General features: G+C 43.4%; 1 protein-coding gene across 1 annotated transcript in view; it reads right to left on the reverse strand.

Moving 5' to 3' along the window:
• Positions 1–466: 466 nt before the first annotated feature.
• Positions 467–15,651, reverse strand: part of LOC141126891 (phosphatidylinositol-binding clathrin assembly protein-like) — a gene marked incomplete at its 3' end in the record, with an annotated part of 78,395 nt that continues 63,210 nt past the window's right edge. Inside the window, 6 exon segments of the mRNA XM_073612944.1 lie at positions 467–508; positions 2,651–2,756; positions 4,968–5,079; positions 7,532–7,625; positions 9,340–9,442; positions 12,034–12,109. Coding sequence (XP_073469045.1) covers positions 467–508; positions 2,651–2,756; positions 4,968–5,079; positions 7,532–7,625; positions 9,340–9,442; positions 12,034–12,109 — 533 coding nt within the window.

Below are 15,651 nucleotides of genomic sequence, written 5' to 3' on the forward strand. Positions count from 1 at the left end.
TGTATCGTTATGTTACGATATACACTGCACTTGAAGTGGGTGCAAATCTCATTTTGCAATGTAATTGTGCCAACTTTGTGGACGTTTTTGAGCCAGCTGCTTTTCAATAAAAGGATTGAACAAGGAAGTTATCAGCTCACTGGTCTTCTGGCAGGTTAAATAGGTGTTTTTCACATTTATCAAAGAGATATGGCATAAAACACTTTCAAAGGAATGATTAACAGACCAAACAAAAACAAAAACAAAAAAAAGAGCAAATAAGAAAAACATTCGATAGGATTTAAAACACACTTTAAAATCAACATTCTCTGCAAATCTGAATTAAAATACAAGAACTGCTTTTTTGTGCACCAAATGCTGTCCATGTGCATATTATTTCTATAGAAATAATATCCAGGGAACCCCCCCCCCCCCATTGTAGCCAAATACACACACACACAAGATAAATGCCAAAAAGCTTCCTTACCTGAGATAGATCGGGTATGTCTCCTCTATCAATTCCCACTTGCTAAAGTTAAAAGAAGAAAAAAAAAGGTTAAAATATCTTGAATGGCAACTATGCTTTCAGATCTGAAGTTTCTAGTATGACTATAACAGGCCCACCACCCCACAATGCAGTGCTCAGGGTTTGGGTAAAATACCGCTAGGCCCAAGCAGTGCCACATGGGAGACACCTACAACCCTGCACCCAATATTACAATGACCGTGCAATTCAAGACTTCTGCGGAACTAATCATACCTTGGCATTTTAACAAACTTTTTGTGGTGTGCAAACAAAGGAATGAAGATAATGAAAAGAGCAGGCACAAACAGAAGAGACACTTCACATTCAATGTGAGTACCGTCCCTTATGCTTTATTAAATTTGTCCAGATTAAAAGGACACCAAAATTATGATCACTGTCCAATGCATTGCAAAGGTATTTCCAAATGAAATTTGGTGCTTTACAAAAAATAATAATAATGATAAAGAATAGTAAATAAACACAAAATAAAGTTTAAATATTAAAGGTTAGAAAAAAAAAAAAGAAAAAAACTAATTTTTTTTTACTTCTCAGGTTGCAATGTTACCTTGTATCAATCTCACATCTGAACAGTATTTATAAACTTGGACTTTTTTTTTTCAATTCTAGCAGCAACTATTACAGCTGCTGTATTTACACAACTACTCCCTACTGTAATTTTCACAACAAGGAATTGCTGGTAAGTGCAAGTGGCAGCAAGGCATTCGATCAGGACTTAGTACGCATGCCCTGTGTACTTCAACAACGTTTTTTGATAAAAATAAAAAGGATCTATCTCGGCTCTGTGACAAATGTGGCTGATGGCACAGATAAGCAATATAGCTAACTTATGAACAACATTCACAAAATGTGTAGTGCCAAAAAAAAAAAAGAATTACAAAGATAACAAATGGTGATGAAGGTGAGAAGAAATAAAGTCTAAAAACGAACAAAAAGGAATTTCATCAGAACCAAGGAAAGGGCTCATGCACAGTGTCCCATGAAAGGATAAAGCTTATAAAAGCAAATCCAGTGTAATAGTGTGCAGCAACATCAACTAATGTATCTCTAAGAGAAGAAAAGTGATCCAATGAAGTGCTCCAAGATCAACCACCACAGCCCAGTAAAATGGACACTCACCGGAAAGGATGGCTGCCGTTAGAGCAGCAAACACACATTCATTAAGTATCGGTCATCAGATTAAAGTAGGGTTTTAGCGACACTCCACATCAGGTTGCAACAAAGATAAATAAAGCTCGCCAGGAGCCAAATAAAGTCTTCATAGTGTAGTAACTTTATTACAGTTCCATCAACATGAAAAGCCACAATGTAGCAAACAAACCTTATATTCAGTGCCGATGCCGTACCAGAATCAGTCAGCGGCACAACGTCAGGACTAGTGTCTCCTACCCTATGGGGACCGATTCCTCGTCAGCAGCGGCACTGAATGTAAAGATTGTTTGCTACATTCTGGCTTTTCAGGTTGATGGAACTGCAGTAAAGTTACCACACTATGAAGATTTTATTTGGCTCGTGGTGAGCTTAATTTATCTTCGTTACAACTTGATGGGGAGTGTCGCTGGACACCCAACTTTAATCGGATGACCGATACTTAATGAATGTGTGTTTGCTGCTCTAACTGCAGCCATCCTTTCAGGTGAGTGTCTATTCTACTGGGCTGTGGTGGTTGATCTTGGAGCACTTCATTGGATCACTTTTCTTCTCTTCAAGATACATTAGTTGATGTTTCTGCACACACAATTACACTGGATTTGCTTTTATGAGCTTTATACTTTCATGGGACTTTGTGCATGAGTTTTTTCCTTGGTTCTACTGAAATGACTTTATTTTAACTTTTTGTTTATGAGTTTTTGGACTTCAATTCTTCTCACCTTCATCACCATTTGTTATTTAGGTAATTTTTTTGGCGCTACACATTTTGTGAAAGTTCTTTAATAGTGTGCAGCACGCCCAATATACACAACCAAATAAATGGTGTTTTTATACCCATCAGAATGTTAGTTTGAACAATTATATGAAAAGTGGATTTAAAAAACAGGCAGGAAACAGATGCTCTATAGACAGCAGGCCTCTGATAGCTAAAAAGGAGTTGCCCTGGGCCTCGGTGACATAGGGGTACACACATACCTCTGCAACTTTAAAAACTCAGAAATCCGTGTCATTCTGGTGAGGAACTTCTTGTAAATGTCCAACCCGTCTTTACACTGGTTCTTCTTCATGTCAAAATATTTTTCTAAGAAAGAAGATTGGGGAGAGCTCTGAGTAAAACACCTCATAAATGGTACATATAGAGGTGACTGGTTATGAATTCTTAAGTCAGGAGTGTCTAGGGCAGGGGTGACAGTCTGGCGGCCCTCCAGCGGTTGCGGAACTACAAGTCCCATTATGCCTTAGCTTGTGGGAGTCATGCTTGTAACTGTCTGCCTTGCAATGCCTCATGGGATTTGTAGTTCCGCAACAGCTGGAGAGCCGCCAGATTGACAACTGTGGTCTATGGGATCTTCACGCTAGACATTTATGGTCAATAGAGCGACTGTGAGCTTATAGCAGAAGGGAATGCCGCAACCGTAAAGGATACCAATCTAGCCAGCTGCAAGCCCTTCTGTTCCTGATGTAACCCTTACCATCGGTGGCAGTGAAAGGGTTAAAGGAAAGATGTCGGAACGGAAACCATTTAGTCCGCCATTACTTACTGTCCATCCCAAAGTGAGTTGACTGTCACACTTATGCTTTGGCATCATTGCTTTCAAAATCAGCATAGACATACACAATAGTCTAAGTTATGAGGAAAGGTTGCGAGCACTGAACTTATTCTCTCTGGAGAAGAGACGCTTGAGAGGGGATATGATTTCAATTTACAAATACCAGACTGGTGACCCCACAATAGGGATAAAACTTTTTCGCAGAAGAGAGTTTAATAAGACTCGTGGCCACTCATTACAATTAGAAGAAAAGAGGTTTAACCTTAAACTACGTAGAGGGTTCTTTACTGTAAGAGCGGCAAGGATGTGGAATTCCCTTCCAAAGGCGGTGGTCTCAGCAGGGGGCATCGATAGCTTCAAGAAAATTAAATAACCACCTGAATGACCACAACATACAGTGATATATAATGTAATACTGACACATAATCACACACATAGGTTGGACTTGATGGACTTGTGTCTTTTTTCAACCTCACCTACTATGTAACAATACATTTATTTTCAGCATATCTTTTCCAGGCCAGTGACTTAAAAGTATTGGATGTCAAATAGAGCCAGGACAACTAGTATATGGGAAAAATCAAAAACCGGCAGCCCATGTATTTCTCCTATTACAGGTACACTTTAAAGATGAATGTCAGCTATTTTTATTTATGTGCCATACCTGGAAGGATTCTCCTGGAAGCTGGAAGTCACTATAGTAGGCAGTGCTACTACAGCAATTGATTCTGGCTTTCGGGAACCAATGCCGAGTGGCTGCCCTGCATGGGCCTAAACTCTGTCCTTTCTAAAAAAAAACAAAAAACAAAATGCAAAGCGTTCTCTGATTGGATGAGGTGGAGATCGTGAAGTCACCGCCTGCCTCTCCACCTCGTCCAATCAGACAATGCCTTGCATTCACTGAGAAAATGCAAAGCGCTCCCTGAATGGTGCCCGTGCCGAGCGAGCTTCCTCCTGCGTTCCTGAAGAAGCAGAGCAGCCACTAGGCTTGGGACTCAGAAGCCAACGGCAATTATTGCGGTAACAGGTACCTACCCACACTAATGTCCAGCTTCCGGGGGATCTTCGGGAATGATACAAACACACTTTGGACCAGCATGGACTATGCAACCATGCAGAAACAGCAATAACTGGAATTAAGCTTTGCCAGGGATGCATTTGGCGTCCATGGAAGTACCCCAAGGTGCATTTCTCTCCAAGTTAATCTTTACCAGCTTGCTGCCCACCCAAAGTAGCTGTACTGCGAGCGGGCAGCAGCTCCAGGCTTGTTAACATACCTGTATGTTGCAGCCTCTTACAGGTTCAGCTGTTTTGGCAGCAGATTTCAGCCGATGATTTTGGCTGAAGTCAGCTGATCGGCTGTGGCCAATCACACACACAAAGTTCTGAGTTTACAAAAACACAGAACTCTGTGTATTGTGAGCAGTGATCTGGCTAACAACCAACAATCACGGCCATCACCTTCCCTATTCATGAGCAGTCTGCCCCAAAATCAGGATATCTGCACGTCTAACACGTGTTATTAAGAGTTATCCTGCTACAGAAATCAATGACATCCTAATGCACCCATAAGAAGCCCACGTGACTGCTGCAATTACTAGGCTTGTTAAATGTATTCATGTGGCCTCACACTGCGTAGGATAACTTACACTGATATCACTTGCTGAATGAGAAAAAAAGGTTCTCTTAGGTTTTCTGCTATGTAACAAGTGTTGCAGAATGACAAAATCAGATCTATTTACCTAACAGATTAATTATCCCTTCATTGTATGCAGCGAACAATCTGATGGCATCCTTGAAGAGCAGCATGAAAGCAGCATTAATGACTCCATTTGTCAGTTCGTTGGCATTTACCTAAGAGAAAGGGAAAATGCAAAACACTGAAATCATGGGCATCACAGGCTGCAAGGGCATGACAACTGCCAAAAGATCGAGATTCTTCCATAAACACACAAACTACCTTAGCAGCCACATTAAAAAGTAAGCAGCAGCCCGACAACTCCAGCACTGGCTTACTTTGGGGGATTGCAGAAATCCGCCAAAAACATCCAATACAGCCAACTATTAGCTCCTTCTGCAATTGGCTGATAAATAGTATTAGTGCCAGTCAAGGAGACACAAAGACAAAATATTAATTACATTGGTTGTAAACCCTTACATACACTATATTACCAAAAGTATTGGGGCGCCTGCCTTTACATGCAAACATTTTACCTTAATGTGTTCTTTGCATTAAGTTAAAAACTGTTTATGTGTCAGCATCCCCTCCTTTACTTACCTGAGCCCTCATTCAATCCAGTGCTGTGCACATCTGCAGCTCTTCTCTCCCCCTCACTTTCGGGCCTCGCTGGCTTTGGTGGGGAACCGGGAGCCATGGACTCCCAGTACGGTCAATTTAAAACCAGTGACGAGGGAAAGACTTCCCGGGGGGGCATTGGACAGAGGGGAGTGGCCAGGAGCGCTGGCGGGGGAACCCAAAAAGAGGACGTTTGCAGCCGCTCTGTGCAATTCCATTGCACAGAACAGGTAAGTATAGATATGTTGTTTTTTTACCTTTACAATCAATGACATCCCAGTCTTAGTCTCTAGGGGTCAATATTGAGTTGATCCACCCTTTGCAGCTATAACAGCTCTGGTCAGGCACTGATGTGGACGAGAAGGCATGGCTCTCTGCAGGTCAGTCAAGTTCCTTCACCTCAAAATCGCTCATCCATGTCTTTATGGACCTTGCTTTGTGCACTGGTGCGCAGTCATGTTGGAACAGGAAGGGGCCATTCCCAAACTCTTCCCACAAAGTTGGGAGCGTGAAATTGTCCAAAATGTCTTGGTATGCTGACACCTTAAGAGCCCAACCCCTGAAAAACAACCCCCCCCCCCCCCCACCATAAACCCCCTCCACCAAATGATTTGGACCAGTGCACAAAGCAAGGTCCATTAAAGACATGGATGAGCAAGTTTGGGGTGGAAGAACTTGACTGGCCTGCACAGAGTCCTGACTTCAACCCGATCGAACACCTCTGGGATGAATTATAGCAGAGACCGCAAGCCAGGCCTTCTCGTCCACATCAGTGCCTGATTGCACAAATGCGCTTCTGGAAGAATGGTCAAACATTCCCATAGACACACTCCTAAACCTTGTGGACTATTCCTAGAAGAGTTGAAGTGGTTATAGCTGCAAAGGGTGGGCCAACTCAATATTGAACTAAAACTGGGATGCCATTAAAATGCATGTGCATGTAAAGGCAGGCGTCTCTATACTTTTGGTAATTTAGTGTATATCCCCTGAAGCGAGTGGCCTCAGGTGATGCACAGAAATGAAATAAATCCTCTTACATAAGTTGTACCTGTATCTCCAGCCCTCTCTTCGCTACAACCATCTAAAACACACAGATCAAAGCTTTTTTCCCCCTGCAGCAGGCAGGGGGCGGGGATCAATTGTCACACACTACACAGGATAGAGCAGAGAGCCAAGTGTAATCTGAAACCCGAGTGGAGGGAATAGACATTCTCCCCCCCCCCCCCCCCCCCAATACAGTCTCATAGCTAAACACGCACAGCTGAGGCTGTCAACCTGCTGTGTGCTGGAGGAGGAAAGGGCCACCTCTCAAGATTCTGTGGTCTCAGGCAGTGTCAGAAGTGACCAATGCAGATAGAGGGATGAAAGAGAAGACCGAAATTACACTTGGTGATTTGGATTACGCTTAGTACATGCTATAGAGGGAAATGCTCTGTTCATTTTTCTATTAAGGTATTTACAACCACTTTGAGTGGCCATTTATCTTGCCAGGCTTATTAAAGGACAAGTTCACCTTTTGGAAAATGTTACATGCTCCATCCATATTTAGGGTGGGACATGTAACATGTTCCAGCAGTTACAGCCCCCCCCCAGTGACAGCAAACGGGCATCTTCTCCAGGCACCTGCTGTCACTGTTTGAAGAGAATGCGGCCGTGCGGTGCTCTGCCCGCCTGGCTGTGTCATTTACTCACAGATTTCTGCGAATGGGAAACTACAAATACCGACAGCCTTTGTGGCTCTCGGCCTGTAGTTCCCAATGAAGCGCTCTGGTAGTTCATTGTCTCTTCCTGTCATAGAGGTACACTGACAAGTCTGTAGGAGTCCTGCATGGAACCCGTGATCTGCTGATCGTGGGTGCAATGCTTTACAGTAAAAAAAATAAAAATAATAAATGCAAATTTTTTTTACCTGCAAAAAGATATGCATTATTTTTTTGTAAACAGGTGAACTTCTCCTTTAATGGCAGAAAAACCTGCACATTTACCTAGATTTGGGTATATTCTACTTACATTGAAATCAAGCAGGGCATCCATTTGGTTCTGTATAATGGGCATGGTCTTTAGCAATTTTTCTGTGTTCATTGTCCTCATGACGCCATCAGCCCTAAAAATAAAGATAGCAGGATTCAGAACAGCTGCACTTTTTTTTTTTAATGCAGACTGATGAAGCACACATACATTCCCAGTGGGTCTAGCTTTTTGTGGCAGTGATGATTACATCCAGAATATTTTTTATCACTAGCAGTCATGTGAATACAAATCACCTCTTACAATCTGCAGGGCCGGGGTAGTGGACGGTATTCAGCTACGGGGGGGGGGGGGGGTTGACTTGTCCTGCTAGACCACTCTACACTGTGATAACAATGAGGGTCCTTGCAGGAGCTACTGCCAATCAATCCGTTCAGACAGTCCCAGCAAGATGAGATCTACCATCAAGCAGAAGAAACTGTCAGGATCACCGGATATTCTATATAGAAATGAAAGCCTTAAAAAAAAAAAAAAAAAGGGGGGGGGGGTGGGGGCAAAAATACACTGTACTTTGTAATTAAAAGCCAGCCACTGGTACAGAATGAATATTTGAATTTACAGTAGCTAACAGAATACCGAAGGAGGCCGGCTCTCGCCCCAACACTGGCAGCAATACCTCACTGGGCCAAATGCTGTTGACATATGTGGGTGCAACTTGCATATCTGTTCGCTTTAGAGTGTGAGGGAAAATGGGCTTTTCTTTACTTTTTTTTTTTTTTTTTTTTTTAATTGTACTTCATTTTACAAGAAATGTAAACTCCCCCCTGTAATAGGAAATAAAGCACGACAGGCCCTCTTTATGGAGGTATCTGGGGTCAGTGAGACCCCAAATATCTTTTCTACCCTGGCAAGCATGAGATAAAAAAAAAAAAAAAAAAAAAATCGATCTCTGCTTTCCAGGACAAAAACTGACAGTTTACATCTGCCAGTATCAGAAGTGACTTCATGACATATGGCCTCCCAGGGTCATACAGATGGCCGCAAGTCTATGGTAATTCGTCGGCGGCGCCACCGGATCGGCTATCTGGCTTCCCGATCACTCGGTCGAGCCCGGAAAGGCACTGGAGGGACGTCCCATCCCACTGTCTGTAAAAGCAATCCAGCAGCTAAATAGCCGCTAGGATGACTTTTACATTACAAGGAATCGGCAGCTGAAAAGATAGATATCCGAATGATGCCTGTAGCTGCACGCATCATTCAGATATTACCACTTCAACTTAAAAAGTGATTGTAAGGGTTATTTTTTTAATTATCATACATATCATACTTACCTCCACTGTGCAGCTCGTTTTGCACAGAGTGGCCCCAACCCTCATCTTCTGGGGTTCCCCGGCGGCTCCTCCCCGGGGCATTACCTTGCAGGCGCGCTCCTGAGTCCAGCATTCAGGCGTCCATAGAGGCCGAATGCAGGACTCGGCCCGGTGCCATTGGATTTCATTGACAGCAGCGGGAGCCAATGGCTGCGCTTCTATCTATCCAATCAAGAACAGAGAACCCCGGGCAGAGAGAGAGTGCGTCCCCGTGGGTTAAGTTGGTCACTGACAGCTGTTTTTTCACCTTAAATGCATAGGATGCATTAAGGTGAAAAAACACGTAGTTTTACAAACCCTTTAAAAGACATCATATGATGTCCTACAGGCAGGAAGTGGTTAAAGAGATGCACTGAAAGAGCAATTGATTGACATGGGGCACCAACTCTAGAAGAGCAGCAACACACATAAAGAATGCTTCACCTTTATCATCACCCACCAAATAGTTTTTTACCCCGATCCATATTTAGAGAAACGTACCCACGCTTTACTTTGGTGAAGTCGAAAGCAACTTGTCTGTAAGAAACCGCCTTCTCATTCAGGTACCGACTATAGCGTCTTATAAAGGTGGACATGTCATAACCTGGAAATGGTAAAAATATACATCAGTTTAATCCAAACTCGAAACCTGCCAATTTTTCAGAGCTCATTGTTGCATTAAATTGCATCTTTAAATATGCCTGGAGTTTAGTTTTAATGCGCACAATAGGAACACGAACAATTAAAGTTGGCAAATGTACCCTTTCATGGATTTTCTTTTTCACACCATCATTTGAGTGCTTTGCCGAGCACATCCATGATCTAAAAGCCCACACTTCCTTATGGTTTTTTAAAATTTTTTTATCCAAAGCATTTTATTATAGCGATATGACCAGTTATAGAAATTGTCAGTTAATAAAAACATCTGTGGGTATAAAGTGCAAGTGTCTCCAAATGTGTGTACGTACCTACAGCAAACACAAAACAGTTGCTCCTACAGCCAGAACCGATCTTTTGTATAGGCAGCACTCTGTTGTGTCTAGGTTTATACCTGCTGTCCCCAAACACAGTCCTACTGACCCATTACTATAAATGCCTGCCTCACCATCTACTAGGAATCTAGTGGATGACAGGTGACTGGTAGATCATGGTCTGGGTTTGCTGAGCCGCCATTCCAGAGCATTAAACAGAGAGCAATGCAGAGGCAAAACTTGTAAAGTTGGAGCTGTAGTAGGGAGCAAAAGGTGCATAAGCTGATGCCTCCTCTGTAGTGCCGGCTCCTGTCCCATGCAGAGGGATATCAACTGCACTCCATTTCTTATCCTAACTAGCGGTCCCCAGAGTGGTGCCAGCAGCAGGAAAGAAAAGATCTTCAGATCAGTGTGAAGCAAAATACACTGGGCAAAAAAGTATAGGGCTGCTTTTACACTGATGTGCTGCGGTTCACCTACACCATGGGTGCGGTGCACCTGCACCTTTCCTGCGGGTATACTGCGTTTAGCCATAAACTTCTATTATATCCTGCTGTTTTACCACCCACAACCTTTACGTATTAAATGAGCCCTAAGGGCTCACTCACAAGTGCTGCTCCTCTGAAAAGCGATCAGAGTGTGTGTTGATAGGTGGTGACGAGGCGATATGTTGCTGTCTCAACATCTGATTTAACCACTTGCCGACCAGCTGCCGTCATTATACTGCGGCAGGTCGGCACGATCTCGCGAACCGTCGTAGCTATAAGTTGGTCCCTTTAAGCGGGATAGCAGGCGCGCGCCCGTTGCACAGCAGGGATGCCGATGCTCGTGACCGGCACTCGCGATGACCGCCGGCCACGAGCGCTCGCGGGCACGAGAGCCAGAACAGGCACGTGTGTGTGTGTAAACACACACATCCCAGTTCTGTGAGGAGAGAGATCGTGAGTTCCTACGAGCTGGGAACCACAATCTCTCATCCCCACAGTCAGAACACACACATAGGGAACACAGTTAAAGCAGAGGGCCACCCGTAAAAAAAAAAAAAAAATGCCACCAAAATTCCTAAAAAAAATTAAAAAAAAAAAACATTTGGAAAAAAAATTTTTTTTATACTTACCTAAACCTTTGTTGCTAAGCAGTCTTCCTAATCTACATCTTCCTATTCCGCGGCGTGTTCTTCTCCTCGGTGAGCGGCCCCGTTGTCATCTGGGAACTGTGTGTGTTCCCAGAACACCACGGGGCCATTCACAGATCGCTGCGCCGCGCGCGCAATAGAAAACTGGCAGTGAAGCCGCAAGGCTCCACTGCCTGTTTCCCTTACATAGGATGGCGGTGCCGGGACCCGAGAGCCAAGGGACGGTTCGGCCTCAGGCGGCCGACATCGCGGGCACCCAGGACAGGTAAGTCTACTTATTTAAAGTCAGCAGCTACAGTGTTTGACTTTAAAAATTTTTTTTTAGCTGGCCGGAATCCCGCTTTAACCCCAAAAATGTGTCAAAAGTGTCCGACGTGTCAGATATAATGTTGCAGTCTCGATAAAAATCACAGATCGCCATTACTAGTAAAAAAAAAATTAAAAAATAATAAAAATGCCATAAATCTATCCCCTATTTTGTAGATGCTATAACTTTTGCACAAACCAATCCATATACGCTTTTTATTAGCAAAAATATGTAGAATAATACATAATCGGCCTAAACTGAGGAAAGAAATTAAAAAAAAAAAAAAAATGGGGCTATTACAAAGTACAAAATATTGAGGTTTTTTTTTCAAAACTATCGCTCTTTTTTGTTTATAGCGCAAAAAATAAAAACAGCAGAGATGATCACATGCCACCTAAAGAAAGCTCTATTTGTGGGGGGGGGCATCAATTTTGCTTGGGTACAGCGTCACACGACCGCGCACTTATCAGTTAAAGCGACGCAGTGCTGTATGTCAAAAAATAGCCTGGTCATTGAGCAGCCAATTCTTACGGGACTGAAGTGGTTAAACCCATCATTGTTGTGCAATGTATGCGCTTGCAACACGGTAGTACACCAATTAGAGGTTTAAATCCGGTGTGAGGAGGTGACACTGTGCCCGTTAATCTTTGACTTTCCTGTGTTGTTCAGGTAGATCTCCACCTCTTTAAGGTTGCCTATCCCTGATGTAGAGGAACCCCTAACTGCCTGCACTGTATATCTGCAGCAGTCATTTTAAAGCAACAGTGAATATCAAACCTTACCTTGAAGTCCACTCTTGTCCAAAAAATTGCTCAGATTGAATAAAGTATTCCGGGATGCCAGATACTGGATAAAGCGCTATAAAAAACAAAAAAAAAACAAATATAAATGAAAAAGCAAAAAACCACCACTTAAGTTAAAAGCATATAAAAAGTATTTTATTAGTAAAGCCCTAAACCACTTTTAACAAACTTTTTTTTTTTTTTTTTTTTTAAAGCCCAACTTCAGGATAAATGTAATGCATCGGCGCAGGCATGCAGGCACATGTTTTGCATTGCGGTTCTACCACCTTTCCCTGCATACATGTCAAACTCTGCTGTGTGGGAGAGTCCATGTGGCCAGTGTACTCTCCATTCACTCTCTGGGCTGCCTGCAGGCAGCTCAACAGTGAAAATTATAAGTAAACAAAAGGCTCATGCTGATGCATAGGCATGAACACTCATGTGAAAAAGCCCTAAAGCCCCAGGATGTCAGGACATGTCGTTCTAGAGCCAGTGGCACTGTGACTGGTCAATATTGCATCTCTCATTTTCGCAAACATGTGAGGAAGTATAATGAGAAAAAAGACGATATGGAATGTAGGTATGCAGTATGAAGAATACGATTACCTTATATGTGCCTAAAAAGAAGTTCGGGATCACCGAATCATGGCATCCAAAGTTAAATGTTTACATGTAAAAGGTAAGGGTGAGAGAAAGTAGGTATGAAGAGAATACACGTATGTGTACTGGCACGGATCGCCTTCACAGTAAAAAAAAGCAGCAGTAAAGCACCTTACACGCATTTTTACATTTACAGGCAGTGATGGTGAACCTTGGCACCCCAAATGTTTTGGAACTACATTTCCCATGATACTCAACTACACTGCAGAGTGCATGAGCATCATGGGAAATGTAGTTCCAAAACATCTGGGGTGCCAAGGTTTGCCATCACTGCCCTAGGGTGTCATTCGTTGTAAACGACGCCTAGGGCAACTCTGTGTGCTGGCCTCCCGAAAAAGGATCAGGTATGATTATGACCATGCTGGGATGCATGCAGTGACAGCGCATTTAAAATTTATGGGCTGCCTTAATGCACACACACACATATATATTATTATACAAGGGCTCAAAATTACAAGTCCTGAGCTACTAGCCAGGTCTTAAGTGTTACTAGCCACCAGTTGCCCCACCCAACCCCTACCATGCCCCGCCACTAAACACGCCATTCCAAATTATCTCATGAAATGACACTTAAATGTTTTATGCAGAATTAAGTTACAAAAATTATTAACAACATTATCAGTGCCCATCAGCGACGCCTCACCAGTGCCCATCAGCGACGCCTCACCAGTGCCGAGGAAGAGGCAAGCTGGTGGGATCATCAGAGTGGGAACTGCCCGCTGTAACAGCTTTCATTTGAATTGCCCGGTGAACGCCTCCCATTCAACCCCGCATGTTGTCGGTGCTCGCCGCCACCCCCCCCCCTTCCGAGGCAGCCCACACTCGCCGGCAATCATTTTCCACTCGCGAAATGCAAGACGAAATTTGAGGGCTGTATTATACATATACACACACGGACTATATTACCCCCTTTAGACACGCATGAACTTTAATGGCATCCTAGTCTTAGTCCGTAGGGTTCAATATAAAGTTGGCCTACCCTTTGTAGCTATACCAGCTTCAACTCTTCTGGGATGGCTGTGCATAAGGTTTAGGAGTGTGTCTATGGGAATGTTTGACCATTCTTCCAGAAGTGCATTTGTGAGCTCAAGCATCTTGCTTAGTGCACTGGTTCACATTATTTGGTGGAGGGGGGATTATGGTGTGGGGTTGTTTTTTCAGGGGTTGGGCTTGGCCCCTTTGTTCTAGTGAAGGGAACTCTTAAGGAGTCAGCATACCAAGACATTTTGGAAAATTTTATGCTCCCAACTTTGTTGGAATAGTTTGGGGATGGGCCCCTTCCTGTTCCAACAGGACTGCACAACAGTGCACAAAGCAAGGTCCATAAAGACATGGATGAGCATGTTTGGGGTGAAGGAACTTGACTGGCCTGCAACTTTGGCATGAATTAGAGCGGAGACTTCATGTCTCAGTAGATATTCCTCTACTCAGTTGCGCCCATATCACCATGCCAACATTCCTTTGTTTACCGCATAATCTTCGCCTGTTGACATTGAGCCCACTCAAGCAACACAGCTTACAAGTTGGGGATTCCGTGCAGTACTCCGCTTGTCTAATGTCACCCTTCCTGCCCTTGCTCTCAATCACTAATAACTCTACTTTCCCCCCAGGCCTAGACCAACCACAGGCATTCTCCTGGTGGGTTACCAACAAGTTTTCAGATATTTGACACGTCCACACCACCAGATCACTCCTCAAATGGGCTTCACTCCAGGAGACCCATAACATACCGGGAGGGGAGCTCCTCCGCTATCTCCAACTTCAGCATTGGCTCACCTAACTGCGTAGAAATTCTACATACCCATTCCAGAAGACTGCATTCAAACACACCTGCTTGCACTCGCTGGGATCCCCAGGCCTCATCTCGGCTCTCTATGCTTCTCTGAAAAATCATCCCTCCCTTACTTCGCTCACCTATGTAGCTCAGTGGAAACGAGACTTGGTGACCGAAATAGACTTGGGAGACCAGAGTGGGGCTTGGTCTTCTGCGGCCAAATGCTCATTTAACACAACCACCTTGGAGGAGGCATATAAGGTTCTCCTACGTTGGCATTGGGTCCCTGCCCGCATTGCCCATGCCAATCCATCCTACAGTGGCCGCTACTTCCGAGAAAGTGGCCATCAGGGTGATCTTGTTCATATATGGTGGAAATGTCTTAGACTAACTGGCTTCTGGTCCCGTGTATTCAGCCTCTTATTTACGTTTTATCTGCCCATACCAAAAGAAGCCAAGTTTGCCTTATTACACTGCCCAATTCCGGGCCTATTCGCCTATCAACAGAAACTCACCTCCCGTTCCTGTCAGCCAAAAGAACAATTGCCTAAGCTTGGAAAAATACATTTGTCACCTTTCAGGGGTTGAGAGATTGCATGACTGTGTTGATGCTTAACGAACAGATGTCAAGCAATGACTCTCATGCCACATTTCTCAAAATTTGTGAACCATGGCTGTCATATGCCTTTCCTACTCTGCCGCCAGCCTGTGTGTGTATATATTTATATTAGAGCTGCACGACTAATCGTTAAGCATCGAAATCGCGATCTTTTTCCCTTCCCTTCTTCAAAACAGCATGTCACGATCTTTCTAACAAGTGCAGAGAGTTCTCACAGCCGGAAAAAAAAAAAAAAAAAAATCCTAGGCAGGAAGTTTTATTAAAACAGGTGAATAAGTAGAAACAAATTATCTTTTCTTTCTTTTATGAAAGGAAACAACTCAAGCATGCAGATGAGGGACGTTTAACCATTTAAAGCATAAACCTTTTCTGACATTTGTTGCTTACAAGTAAAAATCATTATTTTCTGCTAGAAAATTACTTGGAGCACCCAAACATAATTATATATATATATTTTTTTTTAGCAGAGACCCTAGAGAATAAAATGGTGGTTGTTGCAATATTTTATGTCACACCGTATTTGCACAGCGTTTTTTCAAACGCAATTTAAAAAAAAAAAAAAAAA

The sequence above is a fragment of the Aquarana catesbeiana genome, linkage group LG02 (genome assembly GCF_042186555.1).
Source record: "Aquarana catesbeiana isolate 2022-GZ linkage group LG02, ASM4218655v1, whole genome shotgun sequence".
Lineage (NCBI taxonomy): Eukaryota > Metazoa > Chordata > Amphibia > Anura > Ranidae > Aquarana > Aquarana catesbeiana.